General features: G+C 35.2%; 1 protein-coding gene across 2 annotated transcripts in view; it reads right to left on the reverse strand.

The window, feature by feature from the left end:
* The window catches only part of UBE2W (ubiquitin conjugating enzyme E2 W), an 83021-nt gene that overhangs the window by 18533 nt on the left and 38658 nt on the right, over positions 1-25830 (reverse strand). Inside the window, exons 1-2 of one of the 2 annotated variants that reach the window (XM_079140719.1) lie at positions 14862-14981; positions 11111-11213 (exon numbers count right to left, since the gene is read on the reverse strand). The exons of the other annotated variant lie outside the window; for it this stretch is intronic. Coding sequence (XP_078996845.1) covers positions 11111-11213; positions 14862-14902 — 144 coding nt within the window. The 5' untranslated portion in view covers positions 14903-14981. Of the gene's footprint in view, positions 1-11110; positions 11214-14861; positions 14982-25830 lie in introns of those variants that run through there. 2 annotated transcript variants of the gene reach the window in all.

A 25830-nucleotide genomic window follows, 5' to 3' on the forward strand; every position in this document is an offset into this window, starting at 1 on the left:
TAATATAAAATTTAGATTTATGTAACCCACCAATCTTTAAGTAATGTTTATATGGTCGTACTATACTTAATCTGCAATTCAGCAGTAATTCTTAATTACTGATCTCAACATAAAAAGAAAAAACAAACATTACTGGAAACTCTGGCTAAAAACACACATTCAGGAGTTCTACTTTAATAGACTGATTCAGTAGGTGCAATGAGATTTTTTTTTTATAAATCTCATCAGGTATGAATTAGTAATTTCCAAATCAGGCTTACATCTCTTAGCTCTTACTATCAAAAGTAGCAGCAGAATATCACTAAGTACATGTCCTACATTAAGTTATGACAGAAACTGATTAAACATATTGGAAACATAGATTTTTTTTTTTTTTTTTTTTTTGAGGTGCTGGGGATTGAACCCAGGGCCTTGTGCTTGTGAGGCAAACACTCTACCAACTGAGCTATACTATATCCCCAGTCCCCTCACATATTGTTCTTGTTGTACTTTTTTTTTTTTTTTGGGGGGGGGCCTTTAGAGCAGAAGATAACCAATGACATTAAGCATTAAGCATAAAGAGAGAAAAGCATGCCCATATTTGGAATGTGTAACTGTAAATATTTTAAGCATCAAGTTACAAATCTAAACTTTATTACAATTTTACAAATGTTTACATTTTAACAAAGCAGTATTTCATGCAATTTGTAATCTTCTAAAATTTTAGATATACTAACACACAGGACTAATTTTCTTGGCTGAAGCTAAGAGCAAAAGGAATATTTTTCAAAAGAATGATTTTTCCATACTTGCATAAATTTTTTTAAAATTTTCTTTTTTCCTTTGAAGTTCTGGCTATATACCTCCATTCCCACTTTAAAAAAAAATAAAAGGTTAAAATAAAGCTGAAAAGTTAAGCCTCCAAGTAAAAGAAATCAAAGTTACTTGTCCTACCCCATTGCAGAAAACACTAAAAGGATTTTGCCTTTGAAAAGCTATATTCTAATGATGTCATTTATCGTGATTACATTTATCAGACCTACTGTGCCCTCTTCACTTTTTTGCTGAAACTACCGCTCTATAAAAGGAAATACCTGCTTCAATAATCTTGCAGTTCCATGTTTTGAGTCTGTCCACAATTGTTTTAATGAAACTTTATTTCATGAATATAAGCAATATTTTATTATATCATATGCAGTTGCACAATGTGTTGTAGATGTCTAGAATGGGAATTCACAAATCTCACAGAATGGGGATAATCTGGAGTATTCATTATGCCATAAAAGCTATTTTGATCAGCAGGGTATTTTCATTAGGAACACAAGCAATGTCTAGAGAGTTTACTCCCTGGCCACAATTACTTTTTAAAGCCCCCTATATTGTAAGGTATCTTTATCAAGAAGAAGAATAGTGCTCTGCAAGTGCCAAAAACTGAAGAACTGCCAAGTTATCTTCTTAGGCAAAAACAAATCAGTATATCAACAACTACTAAAGAAATACAGACAGGTAAACATGAAGGTTATCATGACATGCTTTGACCAGCCAATTCACAGAGCAAAGGAAAGCAGTATTTTTCTTGGAGAGAAATTCTTTTTTTTTTTTTTTTTTTCTTTTTGGTACTCAGGATTGAACCCAGGGGTATTAACCACAGAGCCACATCCCCAGCCCTTTTTAAAAATATTTTATTTAGAAACAGTGTCTCATTGAGTTGCTCCGTGCCTCGCTAAGTTTCTGAGGCTGGCTTTGAACTCTCAATCCTCCTTCCTCAGCCTCCTGAGCTGCTGAGATTACAGGGGTGCTCCACCATGCCTAGTTTGGAGAGAAATTCTTAAAGTAACTCATGTGACCCGAGACTCAAGATGTATGCCATGAACAAAAGGAAATCCAGACAGAAGAGAAAGAAAAGAGATGAGTGGTGGCAGAAGACACCTACAGCAAAAGTGGCATTCTATAAGCAGAAAAAAGAGAAAGGAATCAGGAAGAAATAGCACTGAAGTCCAAGACTGAAATAAAAAGTAAATCCAATCTTAATAATCCTTATATTTAAAAAGCAGAGGTTTTTTAACATGCTGCATGCAAAGCAAATGCATTCAGTCTGAAACCTGTAGCAACCAAAACAAGGGAATTCATTATTCCTACATATTACAGTAAATACTAGGGCCTAACCTGCTAGATACAGAATTTAAGAAGTTTGTCTAAACATGGGAAGGTTCAGTTTACATGCCAGAGGTGAATTCCTGCAATAAAAGAAAAAAAAAAACAAAAAACTTTTCAACAGTTTATATTCATGTGAAAGGCTGGTAAGCACAGTTTCCACAATTTTAATGTAAACTTTGCTACTCCAGTTTTTTGCATGTTATGGGGACAGTAACCACAGCTGAATTTCTTCAAGTACAAATTATTATCCATCCTTGTTTATTTACTACTAAGTACAAGCCCAAGGAGGACATTTCAGTATTTTTAATGCAGCCAAGAAATTTAAGTTGTTTCTAGAGTTCAAAATATTTTTAGGGCTCCAAGTAGCTGAGAAAACTATCTAGGACTGATGTAACAACTGAACACAATGGATTTGAAAACAGTTCAGTGGATTTGAACTTGTTAATTTATTCAGATTCAAACTAATTACAACAGTTAATAACTGGAAACTGTACAAATTCCCCACTGCATAAACCAAACTAAAACAGAATTACAGATTTTTGAAGATATTTTAGAAAAGAATTTTAGATCTAATGTATATAAATAATATTGAGAAGTGTTTCTCAGATGTCTCTAAGTTTCCAAATCAGTGTGGCTCATTTTTAAGAGCAGGTGAGCAAGATAAGAGAGAACTATGCTCAGGATAATTAGGGAGATAAATATGCATAATCTATACCCAACCTAAAATTTTAAACAGGTGAACCTCTGGGTAACTTTTGCATATTGTGAATGTAATAATTACAAAAATCTAAACTGAAAGCCATCACAGTGATAAAAATCTAGAGCAAGAATGAATACCATTCAAATTTAATAGTCTAAGAATAGTTCAATCTGATAATTGCCAATATTTATATTGCCTTACTAAAGATTGATCAGTAATTGAAATTAGACCTGTAATTGTAAATAATACATGTTTATACAGTTTACCAAAAAACACAGCATTATTGCTAAGAACAAAATAAAGGATTAATATTAGGAAACTCTAATACGAAATTCAAGAATTCCTAAATATCAAGTGCAATAATGAAAAACCTCACAATATTGAGATTTTATAACAAAGACAACATTCTACAGTATTCAGAGTAGTCATCTGAAGGTAGATTAAGGCAGTTGCCTAATGATAATGCACCATTTTTTTTTTTTTTTAAAGGCAGACACCTAATATGATCTCAACACAAAACAATCTATGATTATAAAAGCTGACATCTATAATCTGGATATCAAGTTTTCTATCGATAACATGAAGGTTTTCTTTGATTTCATCTGATAAGCAGATAATAGTACTTAATAAACTAAAAAAAATTCAGCATATAAGCAGAGAGTTTAGTGTAATAAAAACTAAATCATATTTAATTACACACGATTCTGGTAGTTTAAATGATAATTACATAAATGACAAGGCACTGAAATTTTATCAGTTTTCAATACAGTTCTCTGCTTTGAGTCCTCTATTATAACCAGCAGAATCAATATTAATAATTTTCTCTGGGTCTCCACAATTGCCATCACCATCCAGCAATACATGTATTGTAAAGACAAAATTTTTGGACACGATGAAACTCAACTTGGATTCCCCTGGATGGTAATCATTCTTTTCCCTTTATACTTGTCCATCTAGCCTGTCTTCTCCTTTATCTTCTCTCTACTTTATCCCCAAGACTTGAATGACCAGGGTTCATTGTTCAACTTCTTTCTCTTCAAGTGTCCTAGATACTAGACAATTTTAGGCAATAGAAATTGTTATTTAAGAAAGCTTGAGCTGGGTATGGTGACACATGCCTGTAACCAGAGACTTGAAAGGCCCTGTCTCAAAAAATGAAAAAGAAAAGTACATCTCAGAGGTAAAGTGACTCACCCCCTCCACCAGTTCAATCCTTAATACTAAAGGGAAAACAAACAAACAAACAAAAAAAAAAACAAGCAAGCTTGATCACCATTACATGAAGAAGAATTGCACTAGGAATAAAAGGAAAGATGAAGATACCATAAAAAGAGGTTCTGGATCTCCGCAACAAAGAAATAATGAGTAAAAGAAAAAGAGGGGCCTGTATAAAGAGGGTGTAAATAGGAGGAGGGAATAATGATGAGGAGAAAAGTGATTATTCTTTTCTTCTAGTATTTCTAAAGTTTTAGACAAGAGAGGTGTACCTTTGGCACTGCTCTTAGCATCAATATGACTTTAGGATCAAACAGACAGTTCTAAATAAATATTCCTCATACTATTTCTGAAATAACCACTTTTTTTCAACAGAACTTAAGATTTGGAAAGTTTAACAATTATAACTGAGACATTTACAAAGTAATAAAGATGCACTTCAGATACACTTCTTTCAAACAGAACATTTTGACAGAAGGGGATATAAACAGTGGGTATTTTATGGAAGGGAAGAGTTCCTAATATGGAGGAGCGAAAGGAAAAGCAAGAGTTAAGACTCGGACTGGGGAGATAGCTCAGTCGGTAGAGTGCTTGCCTTACAAAGCACAAGGCTCTGGGTTCGATCCCCAGCACCACAAAAAAAAAAAAAGACAAAATCCTTTCATGTCTTTCCCTATACTTTTCACATAAACTCTTCATGTCCTTTGAATCCCACCAGTTCAATCAGTTCACTCTGTTTTTAAAAATAATTTTTTTAGTTGTTGATGTATCTTTCTTTTATTTATATGAGGTGCTGAGAATCGAACCTAGTGCTTCATGAATGCTAGGCAAGTGCTCTACCACTGAGCCCCAACCACAGCCCCAAGCAGTTCAGATAGGTTTTTCTTTGTTTCTTTAGTCTTCTCAATTGGTCACTACTTTCCCTTTTGCTCCCAAAACATACAATTCACACTTAAATTTATTGTCCCTCATAGTTTTCCTTGACACCTCTCCTTTATTCATATTTCCTATCAATCTATCAGAAAATCCTGTTTATTCATTCTTTGAAATATGTCCAAACTGGGCATGGTGGTGCATGCCTATAATCCCTGTGACTTGGGAGGCTGAGACAGGAGTTCTGCAAGTTCAAGGCCAATCTGAGCAATTTAGCAGGATCCTCTCCAAAATAAATAAATAAATAAATAAAACAGCTGGGGGTGTAATTCAGTGGCAGAACAGCCCTGGGTTCAATGCCCAGCACCATAAAAACAAAAAGTCCAACTATGCCCACCTTCCCAAAGTGCTACCCTTCTGGTGCAAGTCACCATCAGTTCTCACTTGGATTACTGCAATATTCTCTGTAACCTTGTTCCCTCAACAGTTTCTTTGCCAAAGGTACACTGATCCTTTTAGTTTTAAAGAGGATGTCATTCCTCTAACAATTTTCAAAGGCTTCCCTATTTTACTCAGAGGAGATCTAAATTCTTACAACTGCAACCTGTGATGAGCCCTCCAGCCCAAATTGTCTCTGACCTATGTCCTACACTATACCCTCTTGCTTACATAGTACTCTGGGAGAAACTCTACAAGTTTTAGATTCAGTGCTTTTGCATTCTATACTCGCCTGTTCCTTTTCTCTAGTTTTCTCTTTCACAAATCTTACCTCTTTCAGATTTTTCCTCCAACGTTACCTTCTCAGTGAAATCTTACCCAAATGCTCTCATTCCTCTACTTTTTTCCATTATTTTATTGTTTATACCTGCCACTCCCTATAAGAACATAAAATCTACACAATGAAGAATTTTTTTTTTCTTTGTGGTGCTGGGAATCGTACCCACGGCCTTGTGCTTGCAAAGCAAGCACTTTACCAACTGAGCTATCTCCCCAGCCCAAGAATTTATTGTTGCAGTAGTTATTTTTTGAGACAAGGTCTTGTTATGTTGTCCAGGTTGGCCTAGAAATCCTGAGCTCAAGTAATCCTCCCATTTCACTCAAGTGCTGGGACTACAGGCATGTGCAACCATACCCAACTATTGTGGCAGTTTTGGTCACCACTGAATCACCAGCACCTAGAAGTGTCTGTTCCATGACACGTGCTCAAAAAATATTTAGAGAATAAATGAATAAATGCCTACCACCTATCCAAATACTTAACAGATAATCAGCCACTTAGAGGCAGGTTTGATGTCTTTTTAATTTCCATATCCTCTTCTGTCTCTCAAGTAAAGAGAATGGTATTTGGCACATAATGCAAGCTCAACACATGTTGAATTAACCATTTACCTGCATCCTAGGTATAGGAAAATAGAATATATACACTAAAAGAAATTTTCTCTGTGTCTGAAAAGAAAGGACATACTGCAAATTAATGGAAGAGGATGATGAAAATCTGGTGTGTCTCTTTCCTTTTTTTTTGCAATACTGGGGGTTGAATACAGGGTCGTGCACATACTAGGCAAGTATTCTACCACTGAGTTACACCCCCAGTCCATTTTATTAAGAGACAGGGCCTCTCTAAGCTCCCCAGGCTGGCCTCAAACCTGAGATCTTCCTGCCTCAGTTTCCCAAGTAGCTGAGATTACAGGCATGTAACACCATGCCCAACTCTGTTATTTCTTTTAAAGCAAATGACCAAGCCAAACAAATTTTAGAGAGCTTTTTCACAGGAAGATGAGATGGAATGTGAGAAAATAATCATAATCAATGGTGAAGGAAACAAAGCAAACTATAAAGGTAAATACAGATCTCATTTACAGGTATGAAAGTAGTAATTTCACAATGAGATTGGTCTATTCCAGGAATGTTTTCCAAATTCTACTCCTGTAACTCATGATAAATTCAGTACTATTATTCTATAAAAATATGAAAGACTAGTTGACCTAACAAGTGTCAATGTTGAGGCATTATATCATGACCTTTGGTGAATGGGAAATCTTACAGCCCTAAAAGAGTGGTTCCAACCACTTCCCCAGAGCAATGAACCTCTGCAAGTTTCAAGTTAAAGGAAAAGCCTTGAAATCTATATGCTCATCATGCTTGATTGCTGAACCCACTATATTGTTTTAAAATCATACAGATGCTGAGATTAATACAACTATCAATTTACAATTTCTATGAGAGGGCCTATGACATTAACTAATGTTAAAAAGGAATCCATGTATTCCAAAAGAATAGGAACATTTGTCCTAAAACTTTTCACATTCCACATATAATCTTTCACTTTCTAAGACAAAAATCACTGTAAAGTTAAACAGGTACTTTTCCCATGTTGGTACTTATACCTAGTTGGTAGTATGGCATGGAGGAGAAAAAAAAAGAGTTGGAGTCTTGACTGTTTTACAACTAGGTATCAAAACAAATGACACTTTACTTCTACAAGTTTCAAATTCTTCACTTAAAAAATGAGGCTCAAAGGGGAATGAAGGGAAAGAGGAATAAAAGACAGTGGAATGAACCTGACATAACTTTCCTATGTACATATATGAAAACACCAGAGTGGATCTCAACTCTGTGTGCATCCACAAGACTGTAATCCTAGTAAGAATTATATTCCACTTTGTATAAATATATCAAAATATATTTATATTGCCATGTATACCTAAAAAGAATACAAATTTTTTTAAATGAAGCTGACTCTACCTCCCCTAAAGACTTCATTAAGTGCTGTTAGAAGATAATATCAGAATGGAAGTTAAATTATTAGAATCATCATTCTATATAGTAAAATACACAGAGATAGTGTGCAGAATGATTAAGTTCTGACATGACATAAACGAACCTGAATGCCAAGCTGAAGACTTTATTCCACAGGAAATAACCATAGAGAGGGCTGAGGTTGTGGCTCAGTCGAAGAGCACTTGCCTAGCATGTGTGAGGCACTAGGTTCATTCCTCAAAACCACATATAAATAAATAAAATAAAGGTCCATCAACAACTTAAAAAATTTATTAAAAAAAGAAAAAAAAAAAAAAACCATGGAAAGCATTTACTGTGGTGGGCAAAGGAGATGGGGATAAGGTGGAATGCAGGGTGCCGGTAAGGTGTGTGTTTGTATATGAAAACCAATGAGATAATTACTAATACCTTCAAAGAAATCTAATGGCACCAATAAAGGATGTTTAATACAAAGAACCAGAGGCTGCTCTAACAGTCCAACTTGAAGATAAAAACTAGAACTTTTAGCAATGATAGTAAGAAATGAGATGGCTTAATCATTGCAAAAGGATTTGAAACACCACATATAAAAAGGGAAGGGAAGAATTTTACACAAAGCAGGTAAGCAAATAGTAACCCAAGAAAATATTATTGAAAAGGGATCAGGTAAGATGTGTCAGATTTGAACTGTGTGGACACATTCAAGTATGTTATATCCAAAGGGTATGAAATGAATGGGCTGGGTATATAGCTCAGTTGGTAGAGTGCTTGCCTTGCATGCACAAGGCCCTGGGTTCGATACCCAGCACTGCAAAAAAAAAAAAGGCAAAGGGTATGAAATGAAACATTAGAAAAGGTGGCAGGTCACAGTGGTGAATGCCTGAATCACAGTGACTTAGGAGGCCGAGGGGAGAGGATTTCAAGTTTGAGACTAGCTTCAGCAATTCAGTGAGGCTCGAAGCAACTTAGTGAGATCCTAAGGTCCTGTCTCCAAAAAGTGGGGGAGGGGTTGTTTAAGAGGGTTGGAGATGTAGCTCAGTGGCACATCACCTCTGGGTTCAATCTATAGAGAGAGGGAGGAAGGAAAGAAAGGAGGAAGGGAGGGCGGGAGGAAGTTGTACCCAGAGGGGCTGATCTGGGAGTCAACTATTTAAGATGACTGAAAATTAAAGAAGAGTGAGAAGAATAAGGGAGTGTTAATAAGAATCTGGACAACATCAAATCAGAACAGGTAGAAGTAAAATCAGAGGAGGAGAATAAAAGGAATATGAAAATGACAGAATTATAAATGCTGCAACTTTCAGAAATATTAAAAATTTAAAAAGTTTAAAATGGATATTTGATTTAGAATAAAGAGACAGTTTAGAGAACACTTTTTTAACTTAAGTTTTATTTTAGAATTTTTTTTAACTTAAGTTTTATTTAGAAATACATATTTTCCTCTGATGAAAAATTTTGACTTCCCTTCTCCAATCTCCCTCAGGTTGAAAATGTCTAACTTGCTATGTTATACTGGTGCTGAAACAAGAATAGGTTGAAGGTGTTAAGAGGATGGGTACCTCAAGAGAAAGTAATTTTCTAGAGAGAAGGAAGACATTTGCTTTATTTTTTTTTATTACAGTCTACCGATGCTTAGAAGTCATGACAACATATATCCCTTTACTTTCAATTTTTATAAAAATGGTTAAAAATGAACATCAAGTCTTAATACCTTTCTGCCCACAAGAAAACTTTAGAGTTCAAGGAATCTGTAATCATTTAATTCTATGCCTTAAGACAATTTTCTTAATAGCACAATACAATAACTGACTTCTATTTACTCTCTTAACGTGACCAATAAAAAAAACTAACCTTTGTGTGATATATTCTGTTGAAAGTAGCTATGAAACATGGTTTTCCTCTAAATAGCATATTTTAGTACCTAACAAGTTGAATTTCAGGTTATCTAGGAAATTATTTCCTGTATTTAGTTCAGTTCCCAGAACATCCCATTAGATAGCATATTAGAAAAAGTTGGTATTAAATCTTATCATTTTAATCAACAGATCTCACAAACTTCAAATTTAAAAATGAAGTATTTTATTATAGTAATACTCTGAAGAAAAAGTACTTCTAGTAACTCATTTATCCATCTTACCAAGTGACAAACCTGAAAGTCATCCTAAAGTCTCCCTCTCTCTAACCTCCAATTAATCATTGACCACAGTTAAATACCTCTTCCACCATGATGTCTTGTCTCACCTTGGGACCAGAGCGGAGTCGGCTGACTACTGACCTCTGAAATCATACAGCCAAAATAAACTTTCTCTCCTCTAAATTGTTCCTGTCAGGTATTTTGGTCTCGGCAATATAAGGCTAACTAACACAGACATCCAGCCTGAAGAAAGTTTAATCAAGACTTCAAGGACTATTGTGTTGTATACACTTAGGAGACCTACTGGTCAATCAGGGAGACATTAAAAAACCCCAGGAAACCACACGATTTTTGCTTGTGAATCAGTGGATATGGAATCTCAACTAGAGGAAAAAGAGAAAGAGATATCTGGAAATACAGACTTCCCTCAGTATCTATGGGAGACTGATTCTAGGACTTCCCATGGACACCTAAATCCAGACTCTCAAGTCCATATATAAAATGGCATAGTGTTTGCAAATAACTTGCACATATCCTCTCATACACTTTAAATTATCTCTATAATACTTACAATACTTAATACAATGCTATATAAAAATAAATAAAAATGTTCCTCCACCACCATCATACCCTGTTTAAGTATTAGGTCTCAAATCATAATGATCAGATTTTGAGCTGATATGTTCGTATTTAACAACTGGTAATGTATTCTCTCTTGTAGTATAAGACTACAAAGATACATGTCAATGTAGAATCAAGGACACACTTCTTCCCAATAGAGCACTTGCCTGTTGCTGCTGCTGCTGTTGTTTTTAACTACTTTTTTTTTGTAGTTATAGAGGGGCAGAATGCCTTTATTTTATTTGTTTATTTTTATGTGGTGCTGAGGACCCGAACCCAGTGCCTCCACATAGTAGGCAAGCAGTCTGCCTCTGAGCTACAGTCCCAACCCCAACACTTGCCTGTTTAACATGCTGTTCAATGACCTGATCTAGAAAAAAGTGCCCACAATTATTAAAAAATGCTAACTTCCACAATTCAGAGTCTGGCTAGATTTTTCAATCCCTTTTATGCTAAAATCTATGAAAAAGCACAAGGCAGGAAAATCCTGATCCTGATACAGTAAAATGTTAATAAGATATTTATTGTATTACAGGTAAGATAATGAAAGAACAAATCCATTCACATATTTATAATGTCTTTAATTATAAAGACATGGTCAAAAAAATCTCTATTCAGGATTTTGCTATAATCTAAAAATACATTCGAATGTTTAAAAGCAAGGCAATTACCTGAGGAGAGTCAAAAGGATACCGACTACTAAATTTAAATAGAAGTTGAAATTTTTCCCCTTCATATAAGGTACCTGGTGCACCTTCCATGTCTACAATCCACCTAGAATAAAAAAAGACAGGTGTAAAACTTAAGATAAAAGGGACTGGTGTAAGAAAAAGAAAAAGAAACACTGAAATGCCATGTACTGAGATTGAGTCATTATCTTATTTTTAAATTTTTTTGGTGGGATTGTCTTTTCAGAACTGGGGATCCAACACAGGGCTTTGCGAATGTGAAGCAAATGCTTTGCTGCCAAGTTACATCCCAGCCTTACTGGAGTCATTAAGTTGGAACAGTTCATTTTATCACCCTAACAACTCTCTTTTAAGCCAGGGGCACTTTACCACTGAGCTACATCCCAGCCCTTTAATATTTTGAGACAGGATCTCACTAAAATGCTGAGGCTGGCCTTGAACTTATGATCCTCCAGTCTCAGCCTCCCAGGAGGCTGGGATTATGGGAGTATGCCACCTCATCTGGCTGTTCTGAAGAATATTTCTAAAGTTACTGGAAAACTGTATAGATAACATCAAACTAATAAACTGACTTTCTGATGTCAACGTTAGAAGCAACGGGGGAAGGAGTTGTCAACAATGAGTACCAAGATTTATGGCTAAGAGGTTTATTTTCTCATCAGTATTCCTAAAAAGACTGAATGGGGAAAAGTAAGCTAAGCTGAGATGAGTCTACTTAGTCTGATGGGTGAAAGCCAAGTATCTACACTGATTTCTCTTTATTTCTGTTTTTATTACTTAATAAAATCCAGGAAAAAAAAAAATCTATGGTATCTTTCCAAACTTAGTTTTCATATATAACAATAATGAACATAAGTCTGTTTTTATTTATATTCTGATTACTACCTCGTTTTTTTAAAAGGAGGGGAAGAGGAAATAAAGATGGCAAAGATGATAGGGCAGCATTAGAAGCAAAAGTGAACTGAAGTCATTAAGAATAAGTTCCTAACTAGGGAGGCATGGTAGCGTACTCCTGCAATCCTAGCAACTGGGAAGGCTGAGGCAGAAGGATCCCAATCTGAGGCCAGTCTGGGCAACTTATTGAGAGAATAAGAAGGGTTAGAGATTTGGTTCAGTGGTTGAGTGCCCCTAGGTTCATTCACATACACACACACACATACACACAGAGAACGAGTTCCTAATACTAGCTCTGTCATGTATTATTTATTGTAATCGGCCAATTACTTTTTTCCCCATATTTTTTATTGGTACATTATACTTATACTTAATGGTAGGATTTGTTGTTACACATTTGTACATACATCGTCAATTCCTTTAAGCTTATACTTGTCAGGTATAAAACTATTTTAAATAAAAGAAAGAACACAGTATTGGGGTTCTCGTCATCACCTACACAGTATGAACTTAGGAGTATATAAAATAATAACTGCCTATTCTCTGAAAGAAATCAGCTAAAGCATATAGACCCTTAAGAGTATGGATATTCATTTTCAGAATGCATGCTGAATATCTCAACTCTAAAACAAAGACATTTACCTCAGTGTTATTAGGAAGAAAAATGATAGCACATGTACAAAAAACCTAGCACATTTCTATATCAGAACTGGTACATAGTATAAATTAGATGCAATACAAAGGTTATATACAGCAGGGTGTGGTGGTGCACACCTATAAACCCTGCAGCTCAGGAGGAGAGGAAGGAGGACCAAGAGTTCAGAGCCAGCCATCAGCAACTTAGTGAGAATGTCTATAAATGAAAAGTAAAAAATAAAAAAAGGATGGGGATGTGGCTCAGTGTTTAAGCACCCTGGGTTCAATTCTCAGTACCAAAACAAAAACCAAAAAACAAAAAGAAGTCTGTACAAAACAAAAAATTTGCTTGGCCCTCAATGGCAGAGCCCTTGTGTGACACTCTGGGTTCTATCTCCAGCAGGGACTAAAAGAAAAATAAAACTCTATTCTCTTTGTGAAATAGGATGATCTTAGTCTTCAAAATTCTCTTTATCCACGCGCCCCCATGTCTATTAGGCAGAGTTATTGCAAAGAAAAGTTATAAAACTTCCTGGTGCTCTTTCATTCTTTTATATAACAATTTTTAGAACACACAATGTATCATAAATTTACTTGTGACTTAAACAAACATAGCTTTCTAAATAATAGTTAAGCAAATATTCATTAATCACATAATATCTGTGCATGACGAGTAAAGGTATAATTTTCCATTTTGTACATGGAAATTTTATTAACTTTTTACCAATTAAAAATGATACGTTCATTGTGGAAATTTTAGAAATATATAAATATAACAATAATCACCCGAGATAACCACTGTTAAAGGTTTTTTTTTTGTGTGTGTTTTATAAATTTCATTCTAATTCATTTTGCAGTTTTCTACATCACTGATGCCTACATAAAGTGAAATCCAGTAGCTGTATTATGTGCACACTTACATAAATTGAAGCCATGAGTGTTTATGATTCCAATTATAAGGCATAGGCTCTGAGTAAGTATGCAATGGGAGAGCGTGCTGTTTTTTCAGTCTCAGCACTTAAATTTCTGTGAATACATATTACTCTGTAATGTTTAAACATTAGAATTTAGTATTTTTCACACATACTGGCTTTTAATCAAAGAAAGAGCTATTCTACTATGGAGGGAAAACTGGCTTTGGGTGGGAATAAGACAGGATACATATCAATACACCCTAAGAAATTTCAAAAGTAATTATGACTACCCAAACTGTGCCTTACATTCTGACAAGACTATAACTCAAGTGATACCATTTTGCTGTACTACAAACCCTTTCTCTGTTATTGACATTTACACTGTTTTAAGTTATCCCCTAAATTAGAAATATCGAAATGAAGTATAGTTAGTTATAAGTCAAATCTTTTTCTATATCTTTGTTCTTTTTTTCAGAGACCATAGAAGTGGTCCATTTACTAGGTCTAAGAGTACTGTATGCATATTTTAAAAACATTTTTTAGTTTGTTTTTGTTTTGTTGTTTTATGGATGGAAACCACAGCCTTCTGCATGCTAAGTATGTTCTTCACCACTGGGCTATACCCTCAGCTGAGAAAAGTTGTTAATGATGCCTGCTAGCAAAAAAAAAAAAAAAAAAAAAAAAAATCATAAATAATTACGTAAAATCTTAAATTTTTTTTTTTTTAAGTTAAAACCAAAGCAATTTGTTTTTTTTAAAAAATGCTTTACAGGAGCTGGGGGTGGGGGGTATAGTAGTAGAATATGCCTGCCTAGTATGCATGAGGCCCTTTGTTCAATTAAGCCCTAGCACTGCAAAAGAAGAAAAGCTTTACAAATTATGTAATCATGTGTATAATGTGACATGATTACATAAAACAAAACTGATTATGTATATAAATGCATGGAATAAAGTCTGTTTATCTACTTACTAGTTTAAGAGAATGGGATAAATATGAAAATAATTTGGAATTTTTAAAAAGCTAGTATAGCTGGGCACAGTGGCGCACCACCTGTAATTCCAGTTGAGATTGAGGCAGGAAGATTCAAGTTCAAGATCTAGTGAGGTCCTAAGCAACTTGGTGAGACCTTGTCTCAAAATTTAAAAAAAGAAAACAAAAAAATGGAGTCTGGGGATGTAGCTCAGTGGTAAAGTGCTCTGGGTTAAATCTCCAGGACCAAAAGGAAAAAAGTATATATTCATATACCATACTGACAATAAACGAAGTACTTTAAAATTTAAGTACTTACTGTGTAATTGAATTTTGAACACTCTTTTCATTTAAAGTCATCCCAGGAGGTGGGTCATTTTGCAAGCCAACAATTCTTTCTGTAGTCGTTTCTAGAAAAGATTATCAATAGAATTGTACTTTAACAGTATAATTTCTTCCTAGTTATACAGTATGAAATTACTGATCAAATTTCCTCCAATGTTCATACCTCTTCTTTATAAGTCCCTTATATCTTCTATAATTTTACATGTCTAATTCTCAAAACCTGAATGGTTTGCCCTGCAATTCATAATCTAATGTCAGAATGTTTCAACACCAATGCTGTAAAGTTCTGAAGAGCAGTTACTTATAAAACATCAATTCCATAGCTACCCTATCAAGATTATAGTTTTTAACAGTCTAGATATCTTCATAATCCTTAAAGAATATATCTCAGACAAGCTTCCCAGAGAAATTTACATTAAACTTCTTGTAAAAAGCTTTTTTGAAAAATTTAAAATTATTTACAATCTAGGGACCATAATTATTTTCTTAAATAGGATCACTGCACATAATCTTTCAAGGTGATCATTTACCATACAACATTAAAATATAATATATCAGCACCTGGAACATGTAAAGTTATTTTTCCACATACTAGATGTGTTTTGGATTTTGCATTCTCATTTGTATAGCTTTCATTGTACATCTCTTCCCTTGTTATCATTAGTAAACATTCTTCTTCAGTGTACAACAAAGCAGAAAAACAAAAACCACAACAGTTCATAGGTTATGGGTTGAAAGCTCACTTTTGAACATAAATTGAAATAACAGGAATCTCCATTACATTGGCTTAGGACCAGACTTCCTTAACAAGACCCTATTGCACAAGAAATAAATGCAAGAATCAATAAATGGGATAGATTCAACTAAAAAGCTTTTTCTCAGCATAGGAAACAATCAATAATGTGAAAAGAGAGCCTACAGAGTGGGAGAAAATCTTTTCCACACATACCTCAGACAGAGCACTCATCTCCAAAGTTTATAAAGAACTTCAATAACTTTACACCCAAAAATACAAAGAACCCAATCAATAAATGGGCTAAGGAAATGGGCGGACACTTCACAGAAGAAGATATACAGGTGATCAACAAACATATGAAAAGTGCTTATCATGTCTAGCAATTAGAGAAATGCAAATTAAGGCCGCCCTAAGATTTCATCCAACTCCAATTAGAATGGCTATTATCAAGAACACAAGCAATAATAAGTGTTGCCGTGGATGTGGGGGGAAAGGCACATCATACATCGCAGGTGGATTGCAAATTGGTGCAGCCACTCTGGAAAGCAGTATGGAGATTCCTCAGAAAACTTGGAATGAACCCACCATTTGACCCTGCTATCCCACTCCTTGGTTTATACCCAAAGGACTTAAATCAGCATATTACAGGTGATGTAGCCACATCAATGTTCACAGCAGCTTAATTCACAATAGCTAAGATTGTGGAACCAACCTAGATGCCTTTCAATTGATGAATGGATGAAGAAACTGGTATATATACACAATGGAATATTACTCAGCCACAAAGAAGAATAAAGTTATGGCATTTGCTGGTAAATGGATGAAGTTGGAAATATCATGCTAAGTGAAACAGGCCAAGCCCAAAAACCAAAGGCCAAATGTTTTCTCTGATAAGTGCATGACAATATATAATGATAGGGGATGGTAGGGGGAAAAGAAGAATGAAGGAACTTTGGATGGTGTAGAGAAAAAGGGGGGGGGAGGGGGTGGGGAACGGAAAGATAGTAGAATCAAACAGTATTACCCTATGTATATTTATGATTACATGAATGGTATGAATCTACATTGTGTACAACCATAGAAATGAAAAGTTGTACCCCATTTATGTAAATGAATCAAAATGCAGTCTGTAAAAATAAAAGACTTTAATAAAAAAAATAACAGCAATGGGGATACAGCTCAGTGGCAGAGTTCTTGTCTAGTTGGGGTTACAAGTGTTCATTCTTGGAGTAAAGCGAACAAGCATGAATATTTGTTTGTAACTCAGAGTTCTCTCCTTAAAAACACCTGTAATCAGGGCTGGGGAGATAGCTCAGTCGGTAGAGTGCTTGCCTTATAAGCACAAGGCCCTGGGTTCGATCCCCAGTACCCCCCCCCCCCCAAAAAAAAACACACCACCTGTAATCACAGTAGCTTGGGAGGCGCAGGCAGAAAGATCAAAAGTTAGAGGCTAATCTCAATTGGTTAGTGAGGCCCTAACCAACTTAGTGAGAGCCTGCCTAAAATAAAAAATAAAAGGGCTGGGGAGGTAGCTCAGTGTGAAGTACCTCTGGGTTCAATTCCTAGTATAAAACAAACAAACTGGCTTCTGCTTTTCTTGGACAGTTAAATATTATAACCAATATAGTAATATTTCTATGTCTTTTCAATCATGGCATCTAAAAAGTGCATCTAAAAATGGCATCTAAAATTTTGATACAACGAATTAGAAAACTCCCTTTTGTTGCACATTACTATAGACTATGAGGTCATGAACACAAACTTTTTTCAATCACCTGTAACTTCTGACCTCAGATGCCTCTAAAATGCAAACTGAAAATTAAAGAGAACTTAAGAAAATTTTTAATTATATAAAAATATAGAAATTTGCCTAATAATTTTTTTTTAAAAAAGGAGGAAAATATTTGCAACAAATTTCTACACCTGAACAAGGGTTAGTGGGGGTGTTAATGGGTTCTACTAGTGTTAAGAAACAAAGTACTTCGATCAAGTTTAAAAAAAAAAAAAAAAAAAAAAAAAAAAACAGTGAAAAACCTCTTTTAAAAAAAAAATGGTCAGTGTAGGATTTTCTCATAGACTTTGTGCGCGCGCTGCTGGGAACTGAACCCGGGGCCTGGTGCATGCAAGGCAGGCACTCTACCACTCTACCAACTGAGCTATATCCCCAGCCTCCTCTCATAGACTTTTGACTTACTAACATGCACAGTGATTCTCCAAGGGGAGGTAGAAGACAAAGAGGTTTCCAAAACAATGGAACCTCTCCCAATATGTAAAACATCTCTGAGAAGCCTTATTCAATGAATCATATTTTGAGGAAAACTACTGTGGAAATCCTCCAAATTCCGAGAACTTTACTTAAAAGGAAAGACATTATATACTACTCACTCGGTCCTCCCTCAACTTGAAATGCGGATGCTTTTCCAAATATAAACTCATAATGTAAACCAAGTTTAAATATTAAAAAAAGTTGCCTTAGGCACAATCAAGAAATGAGATATACTTGAATTAATACAAAGATTAACATTTTTGAGTATCAAAAATATAAAAATAAATGCAATAACATGGATAATAGGCTCAGGCCCATTTAACCCTTCACTAAGTAGTTCTGACAGCTTGATATCCTTGTTTTTTCACTTGTTTAACTGTTATTTGTTTATTGTCAGTAATCTCTAGTCACTGACATCCGATTTTTTCTTTTTTCCCTCTTCTTCCCTGCGTTTCCCTGTTCCCAACCCTTCCCCTCACTTAATGAATAATTTATTTTATTTTAGTAAATAAATCACATCATTTTGGTGCAACAAATCTTATCTTCAGTGGCATTAATACTGGATAACATTTATTGCTTACATGATTTTAAACTAGATTATACTACCTCACTGAAACTAGGAAATTAGAAACAAAGTCTAATTCTTCATAAAATGAAAAGCACCAACTACTAACAGTTCCATGACCATACTCTGTTTTTAGCAATGTTTAAACACATTTTTATCTTCAGTTTCTATCATTTCATCAATGCTTGTACTTATACATTAGTTCAAACATTAGTTCAGGTTATCTGTATAGACAAAGTACTACTGTAATTGCTTAACAGTTAGAGATTTAGCAAGACCCTGTCTCAAATAAAATAAAGGTCTGGGGTTGTAGTAGTGGTAGAGCATTTGCTTAGCATGTGTGAGGGTTCGATCCTTAGCACCACATAAAAAATAAAGTCATTTTGCCTATCTACAACTAAAAATATTTTAAAATAAATACATAAATAAATAAAATAAAAAGGGCTGGGGTGTGGCTCAGTGGTAAGGACCTGTGGGTTCAATTCCCAGTACCATAAAATAATTAAGAAAAGCGAGCTATGTAATTTCAATAACATCCTAAAAAGCTTATTCATTCTGAACAAAAGTCCAGCTTCTAAATCATTAAGTATTATCCCTCATTGACAGACGCTGACACAAAAACAAAAACAAAAAATTAATGATAACTTTGTGATTATAAAACAAAACCTAAAGAGCAGAATAAATCCTTTAGATACTTGCAATATACACTATTCCAAAGAACAAAATTTCTGCCTTTTAACATTTACCTTCAAGTTGGGAAGCAGAGAATCAACAAATAATACCAACAAGTATATTATATGGTATGTAATATACTAATATTATAATATTTGATATTACATGGTTGGTCATCACTGTGACCAAAATACCTGACAAGAACAACTTATTCTGGGCTCATGGTTTCAGAAGTTCAGTTCATGGTCAGCCAACTCCATTCCTCTGAGATTGAGATAAAACCAGAATATCATGGTGAAAGAATAGCTTCTCACCTCATGGCAGCCCAGAAGGAGAGAGGGAGCAGAATAAGAGAGGGAGGGAGGGAAGAAGCAATGGACAGAAAGTCCAGGCCACATCCCAAGTGGACCTACTTACTTCAGTCACAACCCACTGCTTTCAGTTCCCATTATGAAGCCCATTTGAATCAATCCATCAAATGGATTATCCACTGATAATCTACAGCTCTCATAATGTAATTCATTTCACCTCTGAACACTGTTACATTGCTTAATACATGAGCTTTTCAGGGGACATTTTTAGATCCAACCATAACATATGGTACATTAAAATGTGAGCAGCCAGGTGCACAGTGGCAACAGGCCTGTTTAATCCCAGAAGTTAGAGAAGCTGAGGCAGGAAGATCACAAGTTTCAAAGCCAGCCTCAGCAGCAAGGCCTAAGCTGAAACTCTATGAGGACCCTACCACTACATAAAATATAAAAAAGGGCTGAAGATATAGCTCTCAGTGGTTGAAACACCTGGGTGTCAATTCCTGAACCAAAAAAAAAAAAAAAAAAGAAGGAAAATAGAACAAAATAAGGGGATGGGGAATTAGGTTTTACATCTTAAAAAGGTGTATCTCAAACTGACACTTTGGGAAACTATTCTACAGGGTAAAAATTCTTAAGGAGAAATACAACGAGAAAAGGAAAAACACTGAAAATGTAGCTATATGTAACAGTATGTGATAGAGCAAGTGTACATATAAAATGATCAATATTTCATCCAATTCCCTCTAAAAACCAACGGACAACAAAAAGTTAACAATATGTAGAGCATAATCCCCCAAACAACAACACTCTATACATTACTACTATCATGCTACAAATAATCATTATTTTTCCCTAATAGTATTATGAAACAATTTTAACAATAGTCATGTCTCTTCTTCAAGGAGAAATGCTAGGCAACAAAATAATTTAATCTTATTTTAAAATAAAGCAGATCTCAATATATGAGGCAAGTACACTTACAAGACCTTAATTCCTAACAACTACTTATTGAAACGTTTTCCTCTTTTAGGAAAAGTCTTTTTTTTTTTCCCCCCTAAACTAACACTCTGAAAAATCTGATACTGGATACAAAGTGACAAGACTACATGATTCCTGCTTTTGGAAAGCCCACAGACTAAAAGAGAAGACAAACATGCAAATAATTTCTAGATGCTCACAGGATACAGTAGGGCTCCAAAGGATATAACACTGTAGTAAGCTGAAAGCTAAAGGAAGAATGTGTTTTCAAGGACTAGGCAGACTTCATTCCCAGCACTATGGCAGACTACCTACCCTGAATAAATCTACAGAAAACAAAAACAAAGCAAATCGCAGAAACTCTTTGAAATGATTCTTATGACTAGATTTGGCCCTAGGGATTCTGACCAAAACAAGTAGAGCATTTTTATAATGCTGAATTCAAGAATTAGAAATTAGTCAAACACAATAATTACTTAATCAATAAAGAATAACTGAATTTTAAACAGTCAAAACACAGGAATAGGCATTTCCTAGATAAGAACATGAAGGGTCCATAAACACACAAAGTCATACTCAATTTTCTTTATCGACCACGGAAATCTAAAACAATCACAATTGTGACAACATTCACAAGAAAAGTACCCAGACAATACCAAATATTGGGGAATATGTAGTATCCCTGGACCTCCATTTACTACCAGCAAGCGAATAAGCTGAAAAATTTGTTTTTTAAAGGATGTATTATTAGTGAAATTGAACAAAAATGTTAAAACTTAGCACTTATACTCCTAGATATATACTCTGAAGAAAAATCATGTATGTGCACAATAATAAAATGTGTTAAAATATTTAAGGAAAACACTGTTCACTGGTCATGGTGGTGCACACTGTAATCCCAATGACTTGGAAGGCTAAAGCAAGAAAATCTCAAGTTCAAGGCAGCTTCTGCAACCTAGTATAGCCCTCCACAACCTTAATAACACCATGTCTCAATATAAATAAATGAATACAAGAGTAAATCTACAAGAAAAATAAAGAATGACATATAAATCAGGACAGAACTATACTGTGGGAACAACCAGAAGAGAATAAGGTAGGCTTCCAAGGTAAATGTAACTTTTACTCCTTAAATGAATTGTTTTTTTAGGCCACTCTTAAATTTGGTAGTGAAGGGAGGGAGAACAAGGGGATAATCAGTATACATGTGATAGAGGGCAATGTTTGTCAAAAAGAAACATATGCATACGTAAATACTGACAGGAGGAGGGTGAGAAATGACTTAAACATAGTTAAAAGGAGAGATCATTCACATTTCAGAGCATAGAATTAGTGACTTCACAAGAAATTGTTTTTTTTTTTAATGATAAAAATGCCTATACAAGGGAAAAAATAAAAACCAAAATATTTTAAAATGAAATTCACCCCTTAATCTCACTATCCAGTGATCTTTTTACTAATCTATTTTCTAGTATTTCAACAATACACATATTTTTTAATTAAAAAAAAAAAAAATGATCCCTTTGACAATAGTGGATAGACCAAAATAAAATCCAGGAAGTCAGCCTGAAAACTAACAGAAATAAAATGAGATACGACTGGAAAAATAAAAACTTAATAAGGATGCAGAACAGACTGAATTTGGTGATGAACAGACAAGGCAAGTGAGAGGAAGAGAAAAAACAAAGGTGACAGTGGATTAGCCAAGTAAGAAAAACAGGAAGATAACAGGAAGTTGGTTTCTGTTTATGTGAGGTTGGAGGCAGTTAAGATGAAGATCAGTATGGAGCCTATAGAGTTCAAATTTCTTAGGGAATATTCCGATTGATAAATAAAAATAAACTGAACCAACCAGAGTTGAGGAATGACTGCCTGTTTCCTTTAAATGAAGCCTAGTATGCATTCCACCACGAAACCAATATATGCACATGTACCTTTAAACCAGCTTGGCTCCAAGGATCAGAGTTTAGACCTCCAGAATCAAACCTTAATTTCTCAAGCTAGACCAAAAGCATCTGTGGTTCTGGAAATTAACACTTCAAATAAAATACTCAAATCTGGATCTAGAATGCCTCCCAAAGAGGCTCCTATGTTGAAGACGTGTATAAGTATACTTGCCTTATAAATCGATATCTATTTTAAAATAAGGCTAAATTATTTATTGCCTAGCATTTCTCTTGAAGAATTATTGTTTCACAATACTGTTATGGGAAAATAATTGTTATTTGTAGCATAATGATAGTAATGTATTAGAGTGTTGTTGTTTGGGGGATTATGCTCTCATATTCTTTTCATTGTCCATTGGTTGTTAGATGGAATTGGATGAACTGTTGTCATTTTTATTGTTCCAAAGTCAATATTTTCCAGTGAACTGAAGATCTAGTTTTGTAATGAATTCATCATAAATAGAATTGGTAATTTCTTTAAGAACATTTCTATTCTGTCAAGTAGTTTTAAAACAAAACTGAGAAAAAATGAATTACAAATACTTTGAGAGGATGAATTACTGGAGGCTTTTGTGAACTGCAGGTAAACCCTAAGTTAAATTTAGGAAAGTTACTCTGGGCCTGCATTTTTCATTCACAGAAAAAAAAGATCAAATGTTCTCTGAAGTTCATTTAGAGAGGAGTGGTAGCACATGACTATAATCCCAGCAAACCCAAGAGGCTGAAGCAGAAGGATGGAAAGTTCAAGGTCAGCAGTTCAAGCAGTTTAGTGAAAAACCTGTTTTGAAATAAAAAATTAAAAGGGCTGCTGGTGTAATGCAGTGGTAGAGCATTCCTGGGTTCAATCCCAAGTATAAAAAAAAAAGAAAGAAAAAGAAAAAAAAACCCTGCAAAAGTCCCTTTAGATCAAAAACATCAGAATCCAGATTATTCTACTTATAACAAATTTAAGCTACACCAGGTTCCTGTACATGCTGTTCAGTCTAATTCAATCATATATACCTGTAACTACTTTCCCATAGTTCCAGAAGTTATACATACACATACATATACATACATATATATATATTGTTGTAAAGTATAAAGCTGCTCCCTCGCCCATCAGGTGCATTTTCCCCGCCTCCCAACCACTTGTCAATCTGTGAACATCCTAGCTAGCTATTGGTTCATCAGTCAGCTTGCAAGTATCCTTCTCCAATACTGGTCCCCTGTTAGCCCGGCGGAATTCAACTGTTTACTATTGCTTCCCCACCATCTTTTCCCATTCTTCCGTCTGTCCTCCTCACTTTTCTCTCCTCCTGGCTTTCCACTCTCTCTAGCGCGTGCCCTTTCTTTTCCTTTCTCTTTTCCTCTCATTTTCTCTCTTACCCTGCAGGGAGACACTGTTTGCTTAATAAACTCCCTTATGTGATTTCCCCTGTCCGGCGTGGTTCCGTGGGATTTCCTTACATTTGTCACCATAGTTTTAGCACCCTTCTATATTATCTTAAATATTTTGTGTATTACAATATCTTTATCAAATGCTAGTGTTATTTCTGCATATCCACCTCACTACAGAACTATGATGGTTAAAGTGTACTCTAAAAAACTAATAATGAAACTTTGGTTTTAGTAGGAATCCTAGCTAATCAAATGAGCAAATTACCATTATGAAACCCAATAGGTTCATAACTCAACATCATAATGTAACCATCTTGTCTAAAGCAAATAAAATTATCACTTTTAATTAAAAATAAAGGAAAAGCTACTTAGTATAATATCCCCCTTCTCCTTGCTACTTCTGCCCAATTAGATATTCACAAAATATTTTACCCTATGTATTTCTAAATACTATTTACATTTTATACCAGCAGGAATAAAAGCTTAAAATGAACCAGTAGACCTTACGATTCCAGGTCAATTACTTTGTTAAACCCAAATATCTGCTTAATGAAAAGATAATTGGGACAATTATACTCAAGGAATATAGGTGATCTGTTTTTTACTCAGTATATTCAGATATGCCATCTTGTGATTTTAGGGATTTCTTGTATCAGTACTTTTTTTTTTATTAATGTATTGGGGAATTGAATCCAAGAGCACTTTACCAATGAACTACATCCCAAATCCTTAAAAATTTTTTTATTAATGCATTATAGTTATATAATCTTGGGTTCATTTTGAGAAAATTATACAAGCAAGCAATATAACTTGCTCCAGTATTTCCCTTTTCCCTTCCCTATTCCTTCCCCCTTTTCCCTTGTCTCTATTCTCCAATCTTCCAAGCCCTTTTTATTTTTTCTATTTTGAAACTGGGTCTCACTAAAAAGGGTCCAGGATGGGCTCAAACTTGCCATTTTCCTCTGTTAAATCTTCCCTGTTGCTGGGATTATAAGTGTGTGCCACCACACCTGCCTGCATTCAGTACTTTTGCTTGACAATAGAAGGTGGACACTATACAAATTCTAGTTAGTCATGAACTTAGCAAGGGGGGGGGAATTACATTAAAACCCACAGCCTCACTAATACTAAGCAAGTGAGTCTACCACTCAGCAATACCTTCAGTACAGTTTTGTTTTTGTTTTTTTTTTTAACCTCCCACCCTTTTATTTCCTACTTTGAGATATGGTCTCACTAAATTGCTCAGACTGGTCTTGAACTTGTGAACATCCTGCCTCACTCTCCCTGGAAGTCAGAAATACAGGCCTGGACCACCATTACCCACAAAGACTATAGTAAAAAGCTTAACTTATTGCAGTAAGGTTGGGGTCAATAGGGGCACACCAGACTGGAAAGATTCATTTTCCTTGTGGCCCCTTACCCACTTCCCCTTCTCTGCTTCCTGGTTGCCACGAATGGAGCCGTACTCTTCCACCATGCCCTCTGCCATGATGCTGAAGCCAGAATTGGGGACAGGCAGTTGGGTGTAGAAATAGGGGATCGGTCAAAACGAGGAAATGGGGGCCACGAAAGCCATTTGCCTCTGAAAGTTGGATACTACCCTGGGAGAATGGAATGTCAAGGACCTGCAGAGCCCACTGATAACTAAATTTACTTGCCCAAGTCAGGGACTACAGGCAAGGAGATGCTAATTAATGCCCCTTGGGCCCTTACCTGCCTACCTCTTTACTTTATGCAAAACCCGGCCTAATCATGTAGGCAGAAAGGAAAGAGATAAAGGGGAAAGAACAGGAGAATAAAACCTATAAAAAGGACAAGATTTGCTCAATCCGATGGATTCCGCCTTTGGGTTCCCTTCTTCTACCCGGAAGAAGTCTGCTTTTACTTTTCTTTAATAAAGCTTCTTACTTTCTACTCTACGCGCCTTGGCATGCTTCCCTGGCGTTATACTTCAACACCTGAGGAAGCAGGACTCATCACCAGTAAACAGTGGTATCAATAATGTTCTGCCTCATTTGGGGCTCAGGTTCTTGGACTCAGCCTACCATTAAAGAAACCTCTGGAACCATAAGCCAAAAAACCCTTT

The sequence above is a fragment of the Sciurus vulgaris genome (assembly GCF_902686455.1).
Source record: "Sciurus vulgaris genome assembly, chromosome: 1".
Lineage (NCBI taxonomy): Eukaryota > Metazoa > Chordata > Mammalia > Rodentia > Sciuridae > Sciurus > Sciurus vulgaris.